This window comes from Rhinatrema bivittatum, chromosome 3 (assembly GCF_901001135.1).
Source record: "Rhinatrema bivittatum chromosome 3, aRhiBiv1.1, whole genome shotgun sequence".
Lineage (NCBI taxonomy): Eukaryota > Metazoa > Chordata > Amphibia > Gymnophiona > Rhinatrematidae > Rhinatrema > Rhinatrema bivittatum.
The window spans coordinates 422973336-422997587 of record NC_042617.1 but is presented as its reverse complement, the minus strand read 5'-3'; the positions used below and the strand labels follow the sequence as shown (position 1 = coordinate 422997587).

The 24252-nt window shown below is 43.4% G+C and overlaps 1 protein-coding gene across 1 annotated transcript in view; it reads right to left on the bottom strand.

Annotated features, from left to right (window-relative positions):
* CSMD1 (CUB and Sushi multiple domains 1) overlaps window positions 1–24252 on the bottom strand; it is a 4035193-nt gene that overhangs the window by 1357289 nt on the left and 2653652 nt on the right. The window contains 1 exon segment of the mRNA XM_029596871.1: window positions 3991–4107. Coding sequence (XP_029452731.1) covers window positions 3991–4107 — 117 coding nt within the window.

The following is a 24252-nucleotide window of genomic DNA, read 5'->3' as shown; positions in this document are numbered from 1 at the left end:
TACATTTAAGATTTGAGGCAGCAATATTTAAGCAATTACATACATTTATGTGATGTAAATTAAACCTGCAAAGTAGCATCTCTTAAGTCCTTTCCATTCTCATTCGTTCATTATTCTTCTGTTTTTCACCACCCATTCAAAAGTTTAGCTACTCTGTTCTATGGGATATGCATACAGACTGTTTATAAGGCAGTTGTCAACTTAATAAATATAATTATTGACTTTTTATATAGTTATTGATTCATCAAATTTACTCTTAAATTTATTTAAAAATTATATACACAATCGCTTTCACATCCACTTCAGGTGACTAAAACATTTCTGTGCAAATAGACAAATCACAAGTATACTGTAGAAATGAAAGAAATGCCTTGCTATTTTTGACATATGGAGTGCACAATTTTTTAAGGGATTTCAGGCACTTCGAAAGCCAGATGGATGTTAATATTCAATATTTTAATAGGGTGGCTCTTTATTGGTAGAGGCTAGAATTACTATGGCCAGACAGAAGTTTAGGTGCTTGGGATAGGCTGGAATACATTGATTTATGGGCCTTATATTTAGGGAAATGAGATTATTATTGCAAAGTAAGAGATGGGCTATGGACTTTAGAATGATATTTTGTTATTGATATGGATCATCTGAGTCTTAATTTTATATATATATAGATGTCTTTCAATGTCAGAGTTTGTGTTATTGTTTTAAAAGTCAATTATTCATAGTGGGGTAGATTTTGAAAAACTGCGCGATCGCGTACTTTTGTTTGCGCAGCAGGCGCAAACAAAAGTACGCTGGATTTTATAAGATACGCACGTAGCCGCACGTATCTTCTAAAATCCTGGATCGGCGCGCGCAAGGCTGCCGATTTTTGGCAGCCAGCACACGCCGAGCCGCGCTGCCTGCCTCCGTTCCCGCCGAGGCCGCTCTGAAATCGGAGCGGCCTCGGAGGGAACTCTCTTTCGCCCTCCCCTCACCTTCCCCTCCCTTCCTCTACCTAACCCACCCCCCCGGCCATATCTAACCCACCCTACCTTTATCCATGGATTTACGCCTCCCGGAGGGAGACGTAAATCCACGCGCGCCAGCGGGCTGCTGGCGCGCCGAGACCGGACCCGGGGGCAGTTCCGGAGGGCGCGGCCATGCCCCCGGAACGCCCTGGTCCGAAACCATGCCCCCAGGCCTGCCCCCGAAACACCACGCCCCGCCCCCAAAACGCCACATTGTTCGGCCCCGCCCCCGACACACGCACGTCCCGGGGTTCTGCGCGCGCGGGCGGCCTATGGAAAATAGGCACGCCGGCGCGCAAGGCCCTGCTCGCGTAAATCCGGGCGGATTTACGCGAGCAGGGCTTTGAAAATCCACCCGAATATATGCTTTACTTCTGGTTGCTATTTTATCTGAATATCTACACCATTATTGATCAAGTTTTGAAAAAGTCTAAAAATGAAAGGAAATGAAAGGAAAGGATGAGCCAACCCGCCATGTGCGGGGAGGTCCTCCGTTAACATGACGATCGCCTGAGGGCCGCCCCTCCCCCCCCATTTTTCCCAGCTGTGCCGCCCTTTTCCTCATCCGGGGATGGACCGGCCAGCGCGGGACATGATGGGGAGGGAGGAAGGTCCAATCAGGCCACGTTGAACACGGAAGCATATTGATGATGTCAGCCTCGCATATCGTGTGCTGGAGTCATCAAAATCCCCTGCGGGCGCTGGGCTCTCCCTCTTTGCAAAGCCGGCGACCGTGTTTCCCACCCACCCACCCAATATATGAGGGAGTGTTATAAGGGGGAAATGCTGGGTCTATAGTTAGATAAGAATGTTAGTAAGTCGATATCAAACATGTACAAGTGTCGCAGCTGATGGCAGGGGTACCCGAGTCGATGGCCAAACATGGGCATAGAGGATATAGTGTAGAGAAAATGGAGGTCCTAAAGGACAGTGTAGAAAGGGGGCATGGGCAGCCCAGAGAGGAGGGCCCCTTGGCTTGGAGACATGGTGGGGGACTGGAAGATGTTTGGCGGACTGGCTTACCAGGGCAGACGCCGGCACGAAGCCCGGGATTTTGATGTCTGAATACACACCATAGGGACGACTCGGGTATCGGTTGTTTGTTATGTTAATATTTAATAAAAGCTGAGGCCTGTTTTGCCAAAATCAAGTGGTGTTTGTCAATTTGTAAGGGATTGAGGCAAGATTTGGGAAGTGGAAAGGACATGATAGTGCGAGGTGCCTATGTTAATGAAATGATTGTTCTGTCAGTTCTCAGGTCCCTAGAAAACAGATTTGAATATTTAACTATACTGGTTCTGTACATATTTTGCCTAAAACCCTTTGGCCATTCTGGTAGCTCAACTAAAAGAACTTTAATTTTATATAGTAAAATTTAACAATCTATTTAAGATTCAATGAAGCAGATACAAACTAAACAATTTGAAGTTCTAGTAAGAAATTACCACTATGTAGGCAGAGAATGGGGCATCCAAGGGACATTTATGCCTGTCAGCTTCAAGTTACATTTCCATCCCTCAGGACAATTATTTCTTGCTGTGCTCTTTGAGTCCAGTTAATGGTTGCATAATAATTTAATATGCATTGCTATGCACATTTAAAAGAAAGCAAATGGAATGGCTTTTCCATGCTAATAGAAATTTGATCATAAAAAGGTGACAGAGACATAACAATTCTGTTTTTTAATAAAAACAGATGTCTGCAGCTGACTGTGGCCAAATACACCTCTAGTAGCCAATGGGCAGCTCTAACAAAACCAATTAGTAAAATTATTTTCTTTGCTTTTCAAACTCTGGGATCTTACCAGTTAAACATTTACAACATGATAAGTTTACTAAATTTGAAAGTGTAGGATATTTTGATATCAAAAAATGATTATTATTATTATTATTGAATCCTCTACCCTTGAAAATAAAGCATCCTGCATCCTGAGGTCTAAGAGGGTGTCCCTAAGTAAATGCTAGCATCATTGATGACATCCCAATATATTAATTTGTATGAAATAAAGAAGGTATAATGCTATTTAGTAAAAAGCCTTTTGTGCCTGATAAGAAGTGAAAAAATGCTTATTGTACATGGGGTGCAAATGCTATTTTTGTGACTATTTTCAGGTTTTTTAAGAGCAGAGAATATTAGAGTATCAGTCCCCTAGTGCTTTTGAAATATACTGAATCACTGGTGATATTGCTCATGGATGAATAATAAACCTGCTTTCTGGATAGGAACAAAGTTGTATATGAAACAAATCATGATTTATTTTTATTGAAATGTCTATTTTGGTACTTGAATAATTGGCAAAACTACAATGCCAGAGACATTTGAAGAAACCTATAGAATTCCACTGACCACTTCTGCATATATAGCACCTAGTTTTAATTTAACTGGGTATGAATGTTAATAATATCCCTAAAGAGTTTTCACCATTAGCGCAAATTATTATTTATTAAAGATTTTATGAATGCAATGGTTTTATAGTTTAAAGAAATTAAGTTTTCAAAAACATTTATAACAATCTCTGCTTCAACAGCATGGGAGAAGAATAAACTGATACTTCAAGCATATCCAGCATAGCTCCCTGCTTCAACAGCAGGGGAGAAGAAAAACAACCAATAAGGGCTGTATAACATAGTCTGAGTAAAACAAGCATGGGTGTAGCTTGCTTATTGCGGCGGTTACTACCCCTACTACCCCTAACTAATCAAGCTAGATATTTCACTTGGATGCAGCTCCATCACTGCTTTCTACATTAATGGTGGGGGTGGAAGGAAAATAGAAACAAGAGCTAAGAGAAACAGATAAGTATGAGAGAAAAAAGTGTGTGAAGCTTGCTGGGCAGACTGGATGGGCCATTTGGTCTTCTTCTGCCGTCATTTCTATGTTTCTATGTTTCTATAAAATGTCTTAATATTCAAAATATAGTTCTAACCTCCTATCCTTTCCCTTTTCACAAGTTGGTAAATATACAGAATCTATCAGTTCTTACCTTTTCCATGTGATACTTCAATAGTCCAAGTACAGTTTAAGGAATTGGGGTAAAAATCAGGAAATCCAGGAGAAAGAATAGTTCCACTCTTTCCATGAATATATCCACCACAGAGAGCTTAACAAAGGAGAGAGAAGAATTCCATTTACTGGTACTTGATAGGAAATAATAATTCTCTTGACACACTGGCTTTAGAATGATTACATTTCTGAAAATAGTGACTTATTTACCCATTAAAGTCAAAGATTTATTTGGACATACATTACACAACTAAATCTGTAAAACTAATTACATGGGCATCTGATACTATCTGGTTCTCTATACTCTTTCACTCTTTTTACACATATCTGGAAACAACGTCTTCTGATGCACAGAACTAGAAAACGCAATTAGGATAAAAAGCTTTAGTAATTTTAACCAAATGCATCACTGAACCTGAGCCAGATAAAAAAATAATGAAAATCTCCCACACCCAATGCCTGGGTGAGTCTCTACCACATGGGCCTCCAGCCCTGATTTAACCATTAAGCAAAATAAGCACAAGCATAGAGCACTAAGGGAAGGGCAGGCCCCACAGAGGGGCGGATTTTCAGAGCCCTGCTCGCCTAAATCCACCTAAATCCGGGCGGATTTAGGCGAGCAGGGCCCTGCGCACCGGTGCGCCTATGTTCAATAGGCCTACCGGCGTGCGCAGACCCCGGGACTCGCGTAAGTCCCGGGGATTTCTGAGGGGGCGTGTCGGGGGCGTGTCAGGGGCGTGTCGAGGGGCGGACCCGATCCACGCAGCGTTTTTGGGGCGGGCCGTAGCGTTTCGGGGGCGGACCAGGGGGCGTGGTTACAGCCCGGGGAGGTCCGGGGGCGTGGCCGCACCCTCCGTACCCGCCCCCAGGTCACGTCCCGGCGCGCTAGCGGCCCACTGGCGTGCGGGGATTTACGTCTCCCTCCGGGAGGTGTAAATCCCCCGACAAAGGTAAGGGGGGGTTTAGACAGGGCCGGGCGGGTGGGTTAGGTAGGGGAAGGGAGGGGAAGGTGAGGGGAGGGCAAAAGAAAGTTCCTCCGAGGCCGTTCCGATTTCGGAGCGGCCTCGGAGGGAACAGAGGTAGGCTGCGCGGCTCGGCGCGCGCCGGCTATACGGAATCAATAGCCTTGCGCGCGCCGATCCCGGATTTGCGCAGCTACGCGCGTATCTACTAAAATCCAGCGTACTTTTGTTGGCGCCTGATGCGCCAACAAAAGTACGCCAAATCGCGCTATTTGAAAATCTACCCCAGAGTGTTCAAAATTTGCATTTTTTTTTCTTTTGCCCCTAGTTATAAATACTTTTATTACATTACTTACTGCTATTTAGTGTTAAATAATTTTTTAAAAATGTTTATAGTAATATAGTTGTGTGGTATGGCCTGGAAGAAAACTGAATTTATTTATTTTTTTAATCTTATTTCGCCTTCAGCAATTATTGAGTCTTAATGTCTTGTCAATTAAACAATGGAATAGCTGATGGAGCATCACTGTTGAACTGTGCTTACGGCATCAGTTGGCCTCCTTCAGCTCATCTGTGGCTTATGGCAGTATTTGGTGGAGCCTGCCACAACCTGTTCCCCCTGTCAATTTCTAGCTGGGGCTCCAACTGCTATGATACCACAAGCATGCTCACACCACCAGTTTATATCTTTGGTTTACCAATATGTTTATTTGCTTAGATTTATTTCCACCACTTCAAAAAAATACTCAGAAAGGATAGCAATAGAAATAAACAATAAAAATATGAATGTAGAGAGTTCTATTGACCCTCCGCTAAAAGGAGCACACCAATTAAGCGGGTATGGAACAGAAATAGGTTTAGTTAGGTTTTAGCTCCCCCCTGTGGGAAACTTTATGGTGGAGTCCTTACCTATTACAAGCCAAGGCACCATTTTGTAGGGATGGATTTTGAGTTGTTCTTCCCAGGTGCACCATGATTTCATGCTTGCTCCTCACTTTTGTTTTGTATTTTGAAGGCGGATCCTTGGGTTTCTTAAAAAGAAACTTGGGGCATGGACTAGTTGAAAAATTGCACTTCTCTCATTTTAAAAATTCTAGCTCTTAACCCTTTTGCTTGGAGGAAGAACATAAGGCATAAGAACATGCCATACTGGGTCAGACCAAGGGTCCATCAAGCACAACATCCTGTTTCCAACAGTGGCCAATCCAGGCCATAAGAACCTGGCTAGTACCCCAAAACTAAGTATATTCCATGTTACCGTTGCTAGTAATAGCAGTGGCTATTTTCTAAGCCAACTTAATTAATAGCAGGTAATGGACTTCTCCTCCAAGAATTTATCCAATCTTTTTTATTAACACAGCTATACTAACTGCACTAACCACATCCTCTGGCAACAAATTCCAGAGTTTAATTGTGCGTTGAGTAAAAAAGAACTTTCTCCGATTAGTTTTAAGTGTGCCACATGCTAACTTCATGGAGTGCCCCCTAGTCTTTCTATTATCCAAAAGAGTAAATAACCGATTCACATCTACCTGTTCTAGACCTCTCATGATTTTAAACACCTCTATCATATCCCCCCTCAGCCGTCTCTTCTCCAAGCTGAAAAGTCCTAACCTCTTTAGTCTTTCCTCATAGGGGAGCTGTTCCATTTTCCTTATGATTTTGGTAGCCCTTCTCTGTACCTTCTCCATCGCAATTATATCTTTTTTGAGATGTGGCAACCAGAATTGTATACAGTATTCAAGGTGCGGTCTCACCATGGAGCGATACAGAGGCATTATGTCATTTTCCGTTTTATTCACCATTCCCTTTCTAATAATTCCCAACATTCTGTTTGCTTTTTTGACTGCCGCAGCACACTGAACTGACAATTTCAATGTGTTATCCACTATGGCGCCTATATCTCTTTCTTGGGTTATAGCACCTAATATGGAATCTAACATTGTGTAACTATAGCATGGGTTATTTTTCCCTATATGCATCACCTTGCACTTATCCACATTAAATTTCTTCTGCCATTTTGATGCCCAATTTTCCAGTCTCACAAGGTCTTCCTGCAATTTATCACAATCTGCTTGTGATTTAACTACTCTGAACAATTTGTATCATCTGCAAATTTGATTATCTCACTCATCGTATTTCTTTCCAGATCATTTATAAATATATTGAAAAGTAAGGTCCCAAAACAGATCCCTGAGGCACTCCACTGCCCACTCCCTTCCACTGAGAAAATTGTCCATTTAATCCTACTCTCTGTTTCCTATCTTTTAGCCAGTTTGCAATCCATGAAAGGACATCGCCACCTATCCCATGACTTTTTACTTTTCCTAGAAGCCTTTCATGAGGAACTTTGTCAAACGCCTTCTGAAAATTCAAGTATACTACATCTACCGGTTCACCTTTATCCACATGTTTATTAACTCCTTCAAAAATGAAGCAGATTTGTGAGGCAAGACTTGCCTTCGGTAAAGCCATGCTGACTTTGTTCCATTAAACCATGTCTTTCTTTCTTTTTTTTCTTTTTCTCCTTTCTTTTGTCATGTTGGGTTATCTTTTGGAAACTAGTTTCGTTTTACCCTCTGCCTGAGATCTCAAGGGCTTAGGGACTCAGTGTTTTAATCAAAAGGAGAGTAGAAGCCTCTCACCCTGAGAAATCTATCAACTTTTGAAGATTACTGAAGGAATGAATCCTTCTGTGAATGAATGACAGGAGAAGTTGGACTTTAGAGAAGAGCAGAGACACCCTCTGTTGTTAACCACTATACTATCACCTGGATAATGAAGAGAGAATTTCAAACTGGGAAGTGAGGAGTATATTCTATTCATCTGGACAAAGGTATATCTTATGGGACTTTAAAATGGATCAGCTGAATTGGATAAGAGACAACCTGAATCCTAACATTAGGGAAGAAACTTCTAAATTACTTTTACAATTGGAGAAGGATCAAGAATGGATTAAATGAAGTTAGAGATAGAGCTATTTCAATTGCAGGGCTGAAAGTATGAAAGTCTTTGCCACCTGTCTTGATAATGCAAGCTGATTTTACATCTTTTAAAAAACATCTTAAAACATGGCTATTTAAAAAAGCATTTGAAGGCAGTGAATAAAATGACTGGCCCTTTTTTGACTACTTTGATTCTGAAAAGCAAGGAATAAATTGATTTCTAATAGTAAGGTTGGCTAAATATGATAAAGGAGACATGCCATTCATTTTTTTTATGTCTTTTAATCTTTTAATTATAATTTTATTAGCCATTCCACCTGTTTTAATTTGATATCTGATATTTTTATTCTATTTTTAATTATTTTTTATTTGTAATTTCTGTTTTATTTTCTATTTTATTGTATCTTATATTTGTAATTACACTTTATGTAAACCATTGTGATAGAATACGGAACAATGGTATATAAAAGTTCTAAATAAATATATAAATACATAATAAATTAAAGATGCATTAAGTATTATAAAGTGACAGATTTATTGAAGAGCCAAACATGTACATGGAATGCATTACATGAGGATATGAAATAGTCATTTTCACTTTTTCACCACCAATTGTCAATAAAATTAAATTGGAAATTGTAGCTACCGGGTTGATCATTACTGCTCTGATCTTAATATATTTCAGGACCTTGAAAAGAAAGCTCTCTACTCCAACAGGAATTTTAGAACTCTGAGAAGAACTTAAGAGTTGTATGGGAAGTGTGAATAACTTAAGCCTGTGGAATTGAGGATGGCCTGCAGCCTATGGACATATATTAACATGCACAATAAACCATAAAACCATCAATAAAAAGTGAGACTAATATTCAAATAAGCAACAAGCAGACATATTATTTAAATGAAAGATGAATAACTTGTGATAGATGTTCAATGGGATAAGTCTAATAAACAAGGTTAAATCTTATATTCTAATAATTTTAACATTGTCCATAATTGAATATATCCCATTAGGTTTAAAGTTATCCAGGATCATCTACCTAGATAACTTTAATCATAACCAGCTATATTTTTCATATAACCAGTTAAGTACAAAAAAACCTCCTTCTAGGCCAGCAGGCACAATCTCCCCTCCCCGCAAAAGAAAGATAAGTAAAATTATGTTGGGACATTGTTATAAAATACTGCATATTTTTGCCCCAGAATAATTCATGTGTATATTTGAAATGCAGGAAAACACATAGGGGTACATTTTCAATAAAAGCGTACGCGCGAACAAAAGTACGCTGGATTTTATAAGATACGCGCGTAGCCGCGCGTATCTTATAAAATCCGGGGTCAGCGCATGCAAGGGGGTGCACATTTATTATTATTATTATTATTATTATAATTACTGTTCCTCTTATAATCATGTGATAATTGTAAAGCCTGTTGCTAAGTTCTGTTCTCTGTAAACCGACAAGATGTTCCCAACGTTCGTCGGTATATAAAAGATATTAAATAAATAAATAAATAAACAAATAAATAAATAAACCTGCGCACGCCAAGCCCGGCGCGCGCTGCCTGTTCCCTCCGAGGTTGCTCCGAAATCAGAGCGGCCTCGGAGAGAACTTTCCTTCCACCTCCCCTCACCTTCCCCTCCCTAACCCACCCCCCCGGCCCTATCTAAACACCCCCCACCCCACCATTGTCAGCAGATTTACGCCTGCCAAAGGCAGGCGTAAATCTGCACATGCCAGCGGGCTGCTGGTGCGCCATCACCCGACCCAGGGGCTGGTCCAGAGGCCTCGACCATGCCCCCGGGCCAGCGTCACGCCCCCGAAACGCCTCCCACCCCGCCCAGAAACTCACGCTGCCCACCCGGGACACCCCCGACACGCCCCCTTTGCAAAGCCCCAGGACTTACGCGCATCCCGGGGCTTGTGTGCGCCGCCGAGCCTATGCAAAATAGGCTCGGCGCGCGCAGGGGCCTTTTAAGAGTGTTACGCGCATAACTTATGTGCGTAACCCTTTTAAAATCTGGCCCATACTGTCTCTCCCCATTTTATAAAAATGTGTATATATATTTTACATGTGTAGTAATTATAAAAATGTATGTATAATAACCCACACCATTTTAAGGTGGAAAGAGTAATAGTGTGCTCATGGTTCCCCATTCCTTTTAGATGGAAGAGGATTTTAGTAAAATTGGATTGGGAATAATGTCTCCAGATCTAATGGTGATCACTGCTGCCATATTTGTGGTCTCTAGAACTTTTGGGGATGGTCCCTACCCTTCCATATTATCCCAGTTGGTGAGAGATGCAGAGGGAGATGAATTGATTGAATTTAATGGAGTGTGTGTTCTTCCCCAAAGAGACTAGCAGTCTATGTTAAGAGTAATGTAATTATAAGGTATTTTATATTAAAATGAATATTCAATCTCCCATGCCATTTATGGGTTACTATTCCTTGGGTTTAAGCTCCCCCAAGTGGATAAATAAAAAAGTACACCTGCATTTATTTTCTGTATGTCTACATACTGGTTGATGTGATGTGATTATGGAGTACTAAAAAAATAGAATAAGCACCTGTATGTATCCAGGGCCAAATTATTTTATTTTTGCCACTGGAGGATATAGTGGGGATTAAAACCTGTACAAATATTTACCCAGTGGTCATCATGGGATTTGGATGTAGATTTTTACATATCCTGAATTGTCCCCAGCTTTTGGGCCATCCACCTTTTGGGATGAGTCTCAGGGTTATAACTTTTTGGAATCCTAGCATGGATACTCCTTTTTAAGTTGAAGTAAACTTTTTTGTGATTTGAATACTTGCCTTGAACTCTGAGCTTTTATTCAATTGTGTCCTTTTGGATCAACTGATCCTCTTCACTGTTGAGTTTTGACCAATGCATGAAAGTGACTGTGCGGCTTCGTAACCCCACTTCAGCACCTAGGGACCCAGAGGCTCAGGTCTTCTCCTTACTGGAGAACCCCAGCCCCCAACACTAATGTTTGCTGCAGGAGGAGTTAGAGGTACGTAAGAGTAAAGACAGCCTTAGGTCTTTGCTGTAGCCCCTGCATCAGGGAACCTCTCCCATAGAAGAGATTACAGAAGTATGCTTTCTCATTGTTTCTCTCCACACATTGCTTCCCTTCAACTTTAATCTTACAATTCCAACTCTGACCTTCATGCTTTCACAGAATGATATACCTGTTAAAAGTTGTGTCATCTTGTATTGCATCTTTAGTGATCTTTTCTTCTGCTTGTGCTTTTGACAACCTGATTTCTTTCTTTGTCTTTTGCAGCGTTGCCAAATATTCTTCCCTGCATTTATCTGTGAGTTCCTTTCTACTTTCTGAATGCTAATCTTTTGTCTTTTACATTTTCAGCCACTTCTTCAGAAAACCATGTTGGTTTCCTTTCCTTCTTGCTCTTATTTAACTTCCTTAACTAAAAATGTATTGCCTTATTATAGCTCTGCTTAGTTTAGCCCACTTAAGCATCCTCCCATCTTCTAGCTCTTCATTAAGGTACTATCCCATTTTATTTATTTATTATTTTTATATACTGACATTTGATCTCAATTGAAATATCACACCAGTTTACATTCAGGTACTGTAGGTATTTCTCTATCCCCAGAGGGCTTACAATCTAAGTTTTTTGTACCTGAGGCAATGGAGGATAAAGTGACTTGCCCAAGTCAGGACTTGAACGCTGGTCTTCTGGTTCATAGTCCACTGCTCTAACCACTAGGCTATTCCTCCTCCCTCTTAACATTTTAACATAGCTGGTATTTTTGAAATCCAGAACTTTTGTGTGACTCCTCAACACATTGGCCATTATATTAAAGCGTACCATCTGATGACCTCTGATACTCAAGTGGATGGATACCTACTTTAACATTAGAAACATTGTTGCTTTTTGTAATTAGTAGGTCCAACATCACCTTTCCCCTTGCAGGTTCCATCAGACCCTTTTGAAAATCATCCCCAAACTCTCTTCTTCTAGCCGATTCTGCAGACAGGATACTCCAATTCACATTCTGCAGGTTAAAGTAAAACATATCTCCCTTCATTCCTATCTTTTTTATGTCTTTAGCCAGATCTTTGTCTAGCTCCTCTGTCTGGGATGGAGTTCTGTAGATCACATTAATGTGGATGGACATGCCATCATCCTTTTCTAAAATCATCCACAGTGTCTCCTCCTTTCCCTATGCACCCTGCATTTCAATTGCTATAATATTATTTATTTTTGACATAAAGAGCTAATCTTCCCCTGTTTCTGCCATCTCTGTTCTTCCTAAATAGATTATAGCCCAGTATGACCATATAACATTCATGGGACTCATTGAACTATGTCTCCATAATAGCTAAGTTTGCCTCTACCATTAGGGCTTGCAGATCTGGAACAGCATTGGACTGTGAGCATTGGTGCTTTCCAGCTAGTTGGCTTACTTATATTCTGTATAGTCTTATATCTGATTTCTTTTCCCAGCCTGCTGCTGAGTGAACTATTAAGATCATCTCTTTTGACATTTTTTCCATTATCTTCATGTGTTTGTTCATGGTGAAATGCATCCCCATAAAACTAAACTGCCTTCTGGTTCTCAAGTTTAAACATTTGCCAGTATATATTCTAAATTTCAAACAGGAAAAAGTCAAATCTTATTTCCCCAAAACAGTGTCTGGTAAATGGAATGCACATACACCCATACATCTTGAGGGAAGAGCGAGAGAGAGAGAAAAGAGAGACAGAGAAAAGAGAGAGAGAGAAGGAAAGAAAAAAAACTCTGAATAGGGTCAGTCTGATATTCTATATATAGGTACCACTGTAGATGGGCACTTTGATTCGGGGTGGGTATTGTTACAGACACATTCAGAGATATTCATAGTAAAACTGACATCAGTAAAGAATTACAGTCCTTGTAAGCAATGAAAAGTCTAACAAGAGTTGATCTGTACATTGCAGTGCTAGCAACTCTTTTTCATCACTTCTAAGGATTACAATTCTTTACTGATGTCAATGTTACTATGAATACCTCTGAATGTGTCTGTAACACCCCCATAACCCCAACCCACCTCCCGAAAAGCCACCCTGATTCAAAAAGCTCCTCTACAGTGGTACCTATATATAGTCTCTCTCTCCCCTTCCTTCTGTGCCTCATAAGGAACAGCAGCAAAGTTATGCAGGTAACATCTGCATTTTTTTTTTTTTTTGCAAAATTTGTGGCTACAAGTATCAGTCTTGGCCCTGCCCCCAGAATGCCCATCCCTTTTCCATCTCCTTATTCTGGATGCGTGTATATACATGTATACACATCCTTCCTGGCTTCTTAAAATTTGCGTTGCTCGTGCATGTCCCACATACACATGTATGTGGCCATTTTTGCATGAGCAATGCTTTTAAAATCTAACTCTGTATTTCTAAATCTAAAGAACAATTTAAGAATCCAGTCCCTGTCTGGTTAAAGGATGTTATGATGCGGCCCGTGGCCGGAGCCACGAGCCACCTCTTACTTCCCAGCGGGCCGGTGGGATCCCTGCCTGCTAGGGGTGTGCATTCATTTGCAATGTATTGGCAATCCGCAACGTATAGGACCATATTCGTTGTATTTGTTGCATCGTGAAACGTATCGTGATTTTCCACGAATACAATTAATCTTCACCGACTTATTCGGCCGTCTAAAGGAGCGAATTTAAACAAAACCCCCACCCTCCTGACCCCCCCCCCCCCAAGACTTGCCAAAACTCCCGGGTGGTCCAGCGGGGGTCCGGGAGCCATCTACTGCACTCACACCATTAGCTGCCGGTATTCAAAACGGCGCCGATAGCCTTTGCCCTTACTATGTCACAGGGGCTACCGGTGCCATTGGTCGGCCCCTGTCACATGATAGGTGCACAAGATGGCGCTGGCCGTCCATTGCTCCTACCATGTGATAGGGGCTGACCAATGGCACCGGTAGCCCCTGAATACATCTCCCCTCCTGATGCCTGTTCCTGAGTCCAGATCCTGATGCCTATTCCAACTCCAGATGTATGTGAGTCCAGCTCCCGGGGTTTGCTTCAAGCCGGACGTTGGTGAGTCCAGATCCTGATGACCCTTCCAAGTTCGGATGTCCATGAGTCCAGCTCCTGATGCCCGCTCCAAATCTGGACGTCCGTGAGTCCAGATCCCGAGGTCCGTTCCAAGTCTGGATTGTCCTTGAGTCCTGATACAGATGTCTGTTCCAAGAAGTTCCATGTTCCAAGTCCTGAAGTCCATTTCAAGTCCTGCAGCCTGTTCCAAGAAGTTCTATGTTCCAAGTCCTGCAGCACATTCCAAGTCCTGCAGTCCGTTCCAAGAAGTTCCATGTTCCAAGTCCTGCAGTCCATTCCAAGTCCTACAGTCTGTTCCAAGTTCCTAGTTCCAAGTTCCTAGTTCCAAGATGTCTGTGGGTCCTAGTACTGTGATGTCCCTTGTCTCTCTTTGATGTTGTCCTGGTCCTAATGCACCAGGAGGCGGGATCCGTGCCTCCGGAGATGCCCTGCTTTTATCTGATTCCCTAGTTCCGACTCCGGAGGATCCGAGGGGTTTCCACTAACCTGCACTATGAAACTTCCTGAGCTCGTCCTGATCTCATGGTCCACGACCAGCCATCTGGCTGTGTAGGGTGCGAAGGGGACAGTGTGGTCCGTGACCAGCCCCATGTGCTGTGGAGGGTGCCTGAGGGTCTTGCTCATTCCTGACCATGTCTTGTTCCTTGCCTGAGTCTCCAGTGTGGTCCGCGACCAGCCTATGTGCTGTGTAGGGCGCCTGAGGGACTTGTCTTCATCTCTACGTTCCAAGTCCCAGTTCTATGTCTCCACATTCCAAGTCTTCAGCTCTACGTCTCTATATTCCAAGTTCCACGTCATCTTCCTCAAGAGTTCCTAGTTCCAAGTTCCAAGTCCATGTTCCAAGTTCCTAGACCTAATCAGAGACCTATTTCGTAGCCTGTATTCCTAGCTCCATCCAGTTCTGCTCCTGTGTCGCTCATTCCCACATACACACCTCACCACGGGTGCGACTCATGTCCTGACCTGAGTCGCCAAGCCCACACCATTGGCCCCTGAAGGCTGCACTTGCAACAATGGATGAATGAGACTAATAAGGTAGCTGTTGATGTCATTTGTTCTGTCCTTTGATAGTTCCTCCTACCCCACTGCCATTTCAGGATTCTCTGTATTTACCTCCACATAATTTTTAAACCCCCTATTTTGGGGGTTATTGCTTCTGATTAAATATTTAAAGCCTCAATCATATATTTTGAGCATTTGCTGGGAAGAAAAACAGGAACATTTCAGAAAATTACAAAATCGCAGCCAAATAAAAATCTACCCAATTCTATCTACACCTTCAGGCGTTCACTCGGTTGCAGATCTTAGGATCATCCACACAAAAAAACACAAAAAAACCCTTTACAAAGATTTTGAATAAAACTGACAACAAATCCAGTCCAGCATTTGTACTAAGAGTTAACACCTGGACTGAGGCAATTGATTAATTTTAGCTTTTTTCATGTGCATGATAAAGATTCTTGGCATGCATGCTACCTTTAGTGCATAGGCCCCATAGTCTATATATCATTAACTTGACAAGGCAAACAAACTAAAAATGCAGAGCTTCAGTATAGCTACACATATTTGTGGAAGAGCATTTTATACAATAGAAAAAGTAGTAATAAATGTGATTGCTCTAACATCTTAATAATGTAAAACTATTCTAGAGTTAAGTTAGTTACTGTCCAATCTAGAGCATTTGTGAGCAATGCCATTTTATACTATTGTACTTCTGCTTTTCAAAGATGCAAAGAAATTAGTAAGTGTTCATCCTCTGCAAACAGTAACATTTGTCCACTCTATTTAGGCACAGGTATATGAAGATGTATTATCCCCACTGTGCCAGGTTGACAGTGCAGCATTTTAGTGAAATTGATACAAAGCTTTATAATAAATATATATGCAAAAGAGCAACACTTTGGAATGTTTGGTTCAGCTGGTCATGTTACTATTCTCAGCCACAACGTAATTTTTGGTTTATTTAATATAGAAACAGAATTGTTGCTTATAAATTATGGTACTAAATTTGCCTTTATATGAGATTAGAAAAAGCAAGCTGATTTTCTTAATGACAATCAGCTCTCCCGTGAAAAGAGAGAATTGTATATCTTTTTATCTTGTGCATCCTCTTAATCACCATTGGAGGCACTCAAGTATCTTTCATCACAGTTACTCATGAAGAGTCTGAGAGGAAATTAATGTCACCTGATCTTCTAGTAGGTGTTTGCCTGATAAAGTACCAAAAACAAGTAACCAATTCTTATAGTTTCAAATGAATCTACTTGTAAAACTGTGTGCATATTGAGAAAAAATGACTTGTCATCTGAAAGAAAATGTATTAAAATTCAGAATTTTATTTTCCTGCTCCTCCTCCTTTCATGTTAAACATTATTCTGTGCAAAGATTCAGCTATTCAACAAATTCACAATATTGAATGGTACAAGTGTCTAATCAGAAAGCATTAAGATCAGATTTCTATTATACATAAAACATATTTTTCTTTAATACTGAAACTGTAATACTTTGTATATCCTTTACAATCTATTAGATTTATTTTTGGCATGAATAGAAAAAGAAGAAACTAGTTCAATTATATATAAAAGCTTGCTAACAGGCAGAACAATACTATAAAATGTAATGAACTTGTAACGTGTTTTGTATTAAAAAAGCTTTCACTAAGGACTGTTTATATTTAAACAGAAAGATTGCCATACCTAACTCCTCTGTTGTTTAACATGCTGATGATGTTCAACCTTTTCTTGATGAGCTGCAGATCTGAGGTTGGATTAAACCAACTTCCTGAATTATTCATGGTCAATGATTCCTATCCTGAGTTTTTGAAGCATTCATTAGCAGACCCCATCAAAAAGTCCCTTGGACAAACAGTTCATAGGAATTGCCTGCCATGTATTCCCTCTTTCACTGATACATTCAGAAAGATATGTTTTTTGTATCCATTAAGATCTGCTTAGTGCTCATTCACTAGGAATAAATTAGGAATTCAAAAGAGTAGAGGAGGAGGACGTTTCTGTGCTCAATAAGATTAAATGGAGGTTAACTATTTAAATTTGCTTGCAGATTTAGAAACTGTACACTAATGAACATTTATTTTAGTTGAAGTGATGTGTTTATTGAAAAGACTAATGTCTTGTTAATTATAGTAATTTTAATACTTCAATGAAAGCTAATCTGATTACGTTTTGCAATAAAATGGATGACCCCCTTAAGTGGATGCATGTGCACCACCTGTAATGGAATGCTTGTGCACCTATCAAACTAACTGCCCCAAGTGGATTTTCTTATCGGGGGGGGGGGGGGAGTGGATTTTCTTATCGGGGGGGGGGGGGGGAGGGAATTGGTGACTGCCTGGGTTCCTTGATGGTGATGGTCATGTAGCAAATGGGTCTGTGCCTGTTTGGCATTTCCTCATCTCCTCCCCTCCCCTTGGCATGGACTGATGGCGGGGTGAAGTATGATAGGCAGCTGCAGGGCAAACTGATACCATAGGCCTGTGCTGTGACCGTTAACAGTTCTGGATTGGATGTGGAGCTGGCACGGTGAAGTCCAGAGATGGGCAGAGCCAGCTGGAGAGTTAAATCCTGCTACTCCTGTGGCCCCTTTGTTGAACCTGTCTGCCTCGGGACCTGAGCTTTACTGGTCTGGTCTTGGTGGGAATGGGGAGGAGGGGGGGGAGCAGCACTCTTTAGGCATGCCCAGTCATGCTACATGGAATCCTCACTGGTCCTGAACTTGATGTGTCCCTGATGGTCCTGTCCTTTCCTTTAGGTCAGATATTCTGACCTATACTTAAAAAAATAAAATAAAATAAGAGATCATCAACAAAGAAAGGGGGGGGGGGGAGGTGTTTTCCACACAGGGGTTGATACCTGTTGCAGCTTTTGCCCCTTCATGTAGTGGTGCCAACCTTTCTGGCTGGCTGGGTTTGGCTGTGTGCCTTACTGAATGGGGCATCTCTATCTCATTGGGTGTTTTGCAGTGCTGGGAGAAAGAAGTGTTATCTGTGCCTACTGCAGCAAGGGATTGGCCTGGGCACAGTATCACTTTTGTACTTCTACTTCCACTCCCCCACTCCCCCTCTGTGATATCATCTATCCCTAAGTAGGATCAGCATTCCATTGAGGAAGGGGGGGCTTAACGTTTATGGTGTGGATTCTTTAGATGACCATAATTTTGGGGTGCTTTTCCTGTGAAATTATTTCATGCTCTTGGATTGCAGCCTCCCCCCACCCCCAGTGTGAGTCTTTATATAGCATTGCATTGCTGGGTTTGCCATGTTGTAGTTCTCTACTCCCCAACCCATTTGCTCTTCTCCTGGCCTCGATGCTGCTTCAGCTTGTTCATGCCCAAGTGTTGCTGTTGGGATGAGGTAGTTGCAGTTCTGTCTGCAAAACATTGTGGGCATTAATTAGGTGGGAGAAAACCTTGGAATGAATCAGTGGGTCACTGGGTATATCAGGGTGGCTAGACAAGTGTTTGATAAGGTGTGTGTTAAGCAGTCCATTGCAGAGCTCCTGTACCAGATCATGTGGGTGTGGGGCTCATGCTCAAGATGCCCTCAGCTGAAAGGAGGCTGTAAGCATCTGTGGGCAGTTCTTGCTTTCTGCCAGCTGAGGCCCTCAGTGGGCCTTCTGCATTAGCTGCCTAGTCTTCTAGGCTCTGTGAATTGGAGATCCTTCTGGAAACTATATTGTTCTGATGATGCCTCAAATATAAGCCAGCCTCATACCATGTACAGTGCAACAGCTTGCTCCTTGTTTGGATCCTAGCCTTGACCTCTCATTGCTCATTGGTCCTAGTTCTAGCCTCACATTTTCCTTGCTCTGTGTTCGTGGTTTTTTTCTGTCTGTTCTGTTTTGCCAGAGATTTAGGGTCCTAGTCATGTTTCTGTTCCTTATACTCCCAGAATCTGGTTCTGTGTTAGAGATGTGAATCGGAATCGGAATCGGTTCGGATTCCGGTTCTGATTCACATGTGGGTTTTTTTTCATCAGGCCCAATCGCGGTTTTGTTTATCGGCTGTGCCTGAGCCGATAAACAAAAAACCCACCCTGACCCTTTAAAACTAATCCTTTTGCTTCCCCCACCCTCCCGACCCCCCAAAACCATTTTACAGGTACCTGGTGGTCCAGTGGGGGTCCCGGGAGCGATCTCCTGCTCTCAGGTCGTCAGCTGCCACTAATAAATGTGTGCCGATGGCCTTTGCCCTTACCATGTGACAGGGTATCCGTGCCATTGGCCGGCCCCTGTCACATGGAGGGAGCACTGGATGGCCGTACGGAAAAACGATTCACGGCAGGATATCGCTCCCGGACCTCCGCTGGACCCCCAGGGACTTTTGGCCAGCTTGGGGGGGCCTCCTGACCCCCACAAGACTTGCCAAAAGTCCAGCGGGGGTCCGGAACGACCTCCTGCAGTCGAATCGTGTTGCCGTACGGCCGGCGCCATTTTGCGCAAATTCACGTGCAGGAAGTCGTTCCCGGACCCCCGCTGGACTTTTGGCAAGTCTTGTGGGGGTCAGGAGGCCCCCCCAAGCTGGCCAAAAGTCCCTGGGGGTGCAGCGGGGGTCCGGGAGCGATCTCCTATGCTCCTGCTGTCGGGGGACAAAAAAACAAAATTGCGCAGGCGCTACCTTTGCCCTGTCATATGACAGGTCAAAGGTAGCGCCGGCGCCATTTCTACAATGCACAGGAGGTCCGAGAGTAAAAGATCACACCGGGACCCTTCCTCTGGACCCCAGGTAATTTAAGGCATTTTGGGGGGGTTGGGGAGGGTGGGGGATTTATTTTAAAGGGTCGGGGTGGGTTTTAGGGTTGTTTTAGTGTGCCGGTTTTCCCGCCCTCCCCCTTCCCCTCCCCCTTCCCCCGATTTACGATTTTTTGACGATAAATAGGGGGAATTGTTAATGTATCGAGGCTCTAACGATTTTTGATGATTTAAAATATATCGGACGATATTTTAAATCGTCAAAAAACGATTCACATCCCTAGTAGGTTCTACCTTTGGGAGGTGTAGTGCCAGGCAGAAGTTTGATAGGGCAATTATACTTTTGGAGTGGGGGCAGTGTGTCTGCATTTTGTTTAGAAAAGACATCTTCGAAGATAGAGTACTGAGCTGGTAGGCCAGTGAGGGTTGTAGTCTTCAGGACGGTCACTGCTAGGGACACTTGTTTTAAGCAGTGTTTCTGGCACTGCGGGCCCCACTGAACAAGCTGGACCCCAATTCCAGTCAAATTGGGGTCCATGTATTTGGAGCCAAGGAAGGCCCAGTATGACTGGGTGTATGGAGTGTTTCAAGACATACAAGGATATTTCTTCCTTGTGGAGTGTTCCCATGGTGAGGCAGAAGGCCACAGTGCGATGCGTGATGCATCTAGGGAGATGTTCCCCTTGGATAGATGCGATGCGGAGAGGCACCTCTAGGAGTTGCACGGGGATTTTCAAGTGGTTGATGATGTCATCCATGATGAAGCTGCCACTTGCTCCAGGGTCAATAAGAGCAGTGGTGGCAAAGGAACGGGATTCCATGGAGAGGGAAACTGGAAGTAACAGTTGGGGGCCGGTGAGAGTAGCGCCCAAGTTCAGTACCTCTGCTGGTTTTAGGCCTTCAAGTTTTCCGGATGGATCAGACAGGACTGTCTCAGATGCACGGAAGCACCGCAGTAAAGGCAGAGGCCCTGCTTCTTATGCCAAAGACACTCTTCTGAAGACAACCGCCCATGGTTCACTTGCATGGGTTCCTTGGTAGATGAAGGTGGTGCCAGTAGAGTCTTCAACTGAGGGCTTGGGCCATGTGCTGGGCACTGAGCAGGAGGCCGGGATGCTTTCATTTCATGGTGCCGTTGCCGGAGGCAATGGTCAATTTTCCCAGCGAGGGAAATCAGGTCCTCTAGAAACATAGGAATCTCACGGACAGCGAGCTCATCTTTGAGAGCAGAAGATAGGCCTTCTAGAGAGAGTGCCACCTCAGTTCTGTGGCCAGTGTCCAGAACTCCACTATAAACTCAGAGAGGGATCTTCAGCCTTGACGAAGGTGGAGAATATGATGACCCGCAACCGCCTGATGACCAGGATCTTCAAAGGTCCACTTGAAGGTGGTGATGAATTGGAACGCTCCCAAAGTGGAGAAGCCCATGCCAGAGCCTTCCCCTCTAGGCGTGAGAGGATGAAAGTGATTTTTGTTGATTCCTTCAGGAACAAGGATGGCTGAAGGGCAAATTGCATGAAGTACTGGTTGAGGAAGGATCCCCATTAAAATGAGGAGGAGCTTGCAGCGCCAGTGATGCTCTTGGTAGCAGGGTAGAAGTCAGGCCTGTGAGATTAGTCACTACTACCTCCTGCATCTGAGATTGGAGTTCTTCTACTGAAGATGTTAGAGAGTCTCTATGGCTCATCGTTGCTCTTGGACAGTTGCGGCCAGACACTGAAAGATCTGTGAGGTGGGAGACTCCGCCGAGTCCATGGCCTTGGCAACCTGATGCACTGGGAGGTAGACCCTTGGCCTAGTGCAGGATTGGTAGGCTCCCTGGTCAGACCCAGAGAGCACCTTCCACCAGGAGGCAGAGCACAAGAGGAGACAGAAGCTAGCTGGAGCTTCACCAATAGCAACCTGGAGTTCCCTCAGGTTGAGCCCTAGGTTCCCCAGGCCACCTGGTCTTAGGTGGGCCTTGCAGGATCTCCTTGACTGAAAGTTCAGAGGTGTGCCCACCATTATCAAGGGTCCATGGTCGATGTTCAGACTAGAAGTCCAAGGTGCCAGAGAAGGCCAGAAAAGAGTCTCTGATTGTATGGCAAGGATCAAGGTCAGAGTCAAGGAAGCTTAGTCAGCCAAAGCAGGGGTCAATACCAGTGGTCAGTCCGTGGATAGTCAGCCAAAGCTGGGGTCAGGTTCCAAAGGTCAGTCCATGGGTAGTCAGCCAAAGCAGGGGTCAGGGTCCAGGCAGCAGTCAGATGTGCTCAGTAGGGGGGGTGGAGTCAAGATGGCGTCCTGACCGGTAGCACTGTTGTTTGCTGCGGGCGAATTTCCTGGTAAAACTCATTTTCCTGCGTTTGTAATGCCTCCAAAGCGAAAAGGCAGGGTGAGGAACTACCCCTCCATAACCACCCTGCCTCCCGGGCAAAGAACCATTCAACAGTGCTCCAAAATACCCACACTACAGGGGAATAGCGTTCCGGCTGTTGGACCCGCAGAAGGAGGAGCGGCCACCACCGGAGCATAGAGAAACTTCGACACCACGCTCGAGGACGGACTCCGAAGTGGAGATCCAGCACTTGCAGGAGGAGGGAGCAATGCCGCAGGATTCTCTAGCCACCAGCCTCCAGGAGATAGAGGTGATTCAGCCCGGTGAGTTCGAACGGGACGGCGGAGAAGTGCAGGAGGGAGGTCGAGGAGTTGGGCCTACAATATCCCCTGATCCCTCCACCAGAGTATTGATTGGCTTGGCTAAGCCTGAGGTGGTGACATTGGACGCTCTTTGGTATTTGACATCAGCCGTAGCAAAATCTTGTGGGGACTGTTCAGATAAAATTAATGTCCTCTCTCAACAAATGGATTTGCTGAATAAAAATTTTGAAACACAAAAGCAGGAAGTAACAGGGAAATTTGAAAAAGTGGAAAATGAAATCAAACAGGTGAAATCTGTGCAAAATGTGATAATTCAAGATCGTGGTAATATCAACCGAAAAATAGAAATAATTGAAAATGCGTTAAGACATCTTAACTTACTTATACTGAATTTTCCTAGGATAGTGGGGGAATTTCCTCGTAGTACAATTAAAAGGTACTTTACTGAAATATTGGAATTTCCTTCTCAAGAAACCCCACCTCTGGATAGAGTATATTTTTTGCCAAATAAAAACAGACAGAATGTGCAAGAAACCCCAAGAGATTTTGCTAATCTGACGGAGTTCTTAGAATCCTCGGGATTTGAAATAATTGAAAGAAGCACATTATTGATTACATTCTATAATGAGAAAGATCTTGCAGATGTAATGAGAGCATATTTCAAGAAGATGGAGATACTGTTTATGGGTGCCAAACTGAGAATATATCCAGACTTGATGAAAACTACACAGATAAAAAGGAAAAGCTTTATGGCATTGAAGCAGGAAATACTGGCGTTAGGAGCTTCATTTTTCCTGAGATTTCCTTGCAAGTGTGCAGTGAAATATAACCAGGACAGTTATATCTTTTTCCAGCCAGAACAGTTAAAGGATTTTATACAATCGAAAAGAGCCCAGTTGATGATTGAGAACTAAAATTAGCTCATCATTCTGATAATTAGGGTATTTTAGGACAGCCTGTTTTTTGTTTTAGAAATAATAATTACCTGTATTTTTCCTTCTGTTCCCTCCACCCCCCATAGTGATAGTGGTCTGAAGGGTAACAATAAGGGATTATTTCTGATTTATATTTTTCTGATTGTAATATCATTGTGAATATGATGCCATGTTTCTGTGCAAAGTGGAATACTTTGATGTTTATTTTGGAAAAGTTAATAAAATATAAATTAAAAAAAAAAAAAGATGTGCTCAGTAGTCAGGCATAGGTCAGTTCCAGGCAGCATGCAGATGTGGTCAAGGAAGCAGGCAAAGGTCAATCCGGGCAGTGATCAATGTAGTCAAGAACAGGCAGAGGTCAGTACCAAGAAGACAATCCGAGGGGTACTACCTGGGGAGACGAAGGAACAGGAGGATTCAGGAACAGATGGATGCTGGAACAGGAGGACGCTGGAACAGGACTGGAACGAAACTGGAACAGGACTGGAATGAGACTGGAAGAAGGCTGGAACAAAACTGGAACAGATACTGGAAACGCAGAGGCAAACTAGAAATCACAGTGTGATCGACCCGATTGCCAAGGCAAGGAAGTGCAGGCAGGCACTTCCTTTTAAGCAGCTTTCAATCAGGGCGTGCCGTGGAGCTTGGATCCGCCCCTGGACTTTAAGAAGCCGGGCGGTCCATGCGCGCGCACGCCTAGGAGCAGGGCCGACGCCACGGAGGACGCCGAGCCCTGCCGTGAGGCCTGGCTGGAGTTGGAAGGCCTGACGACCACCGCCACGGGACGCTGAGGCCTAGCTGTGCTCACTGTAGAAGCAGGGGAGGACGACCCGGGAACCATGGATGTCTTGGAGAGGTGAGCAGGCTGGGACGCGGGCCGAGCACGGACGGGACGCGCAACAGCCATGGCCTTACCAACTACTATTTCTTTTCTCTGAAAATACAGCATCTGAATAAATGTAGAGAAGAACCCTGTAG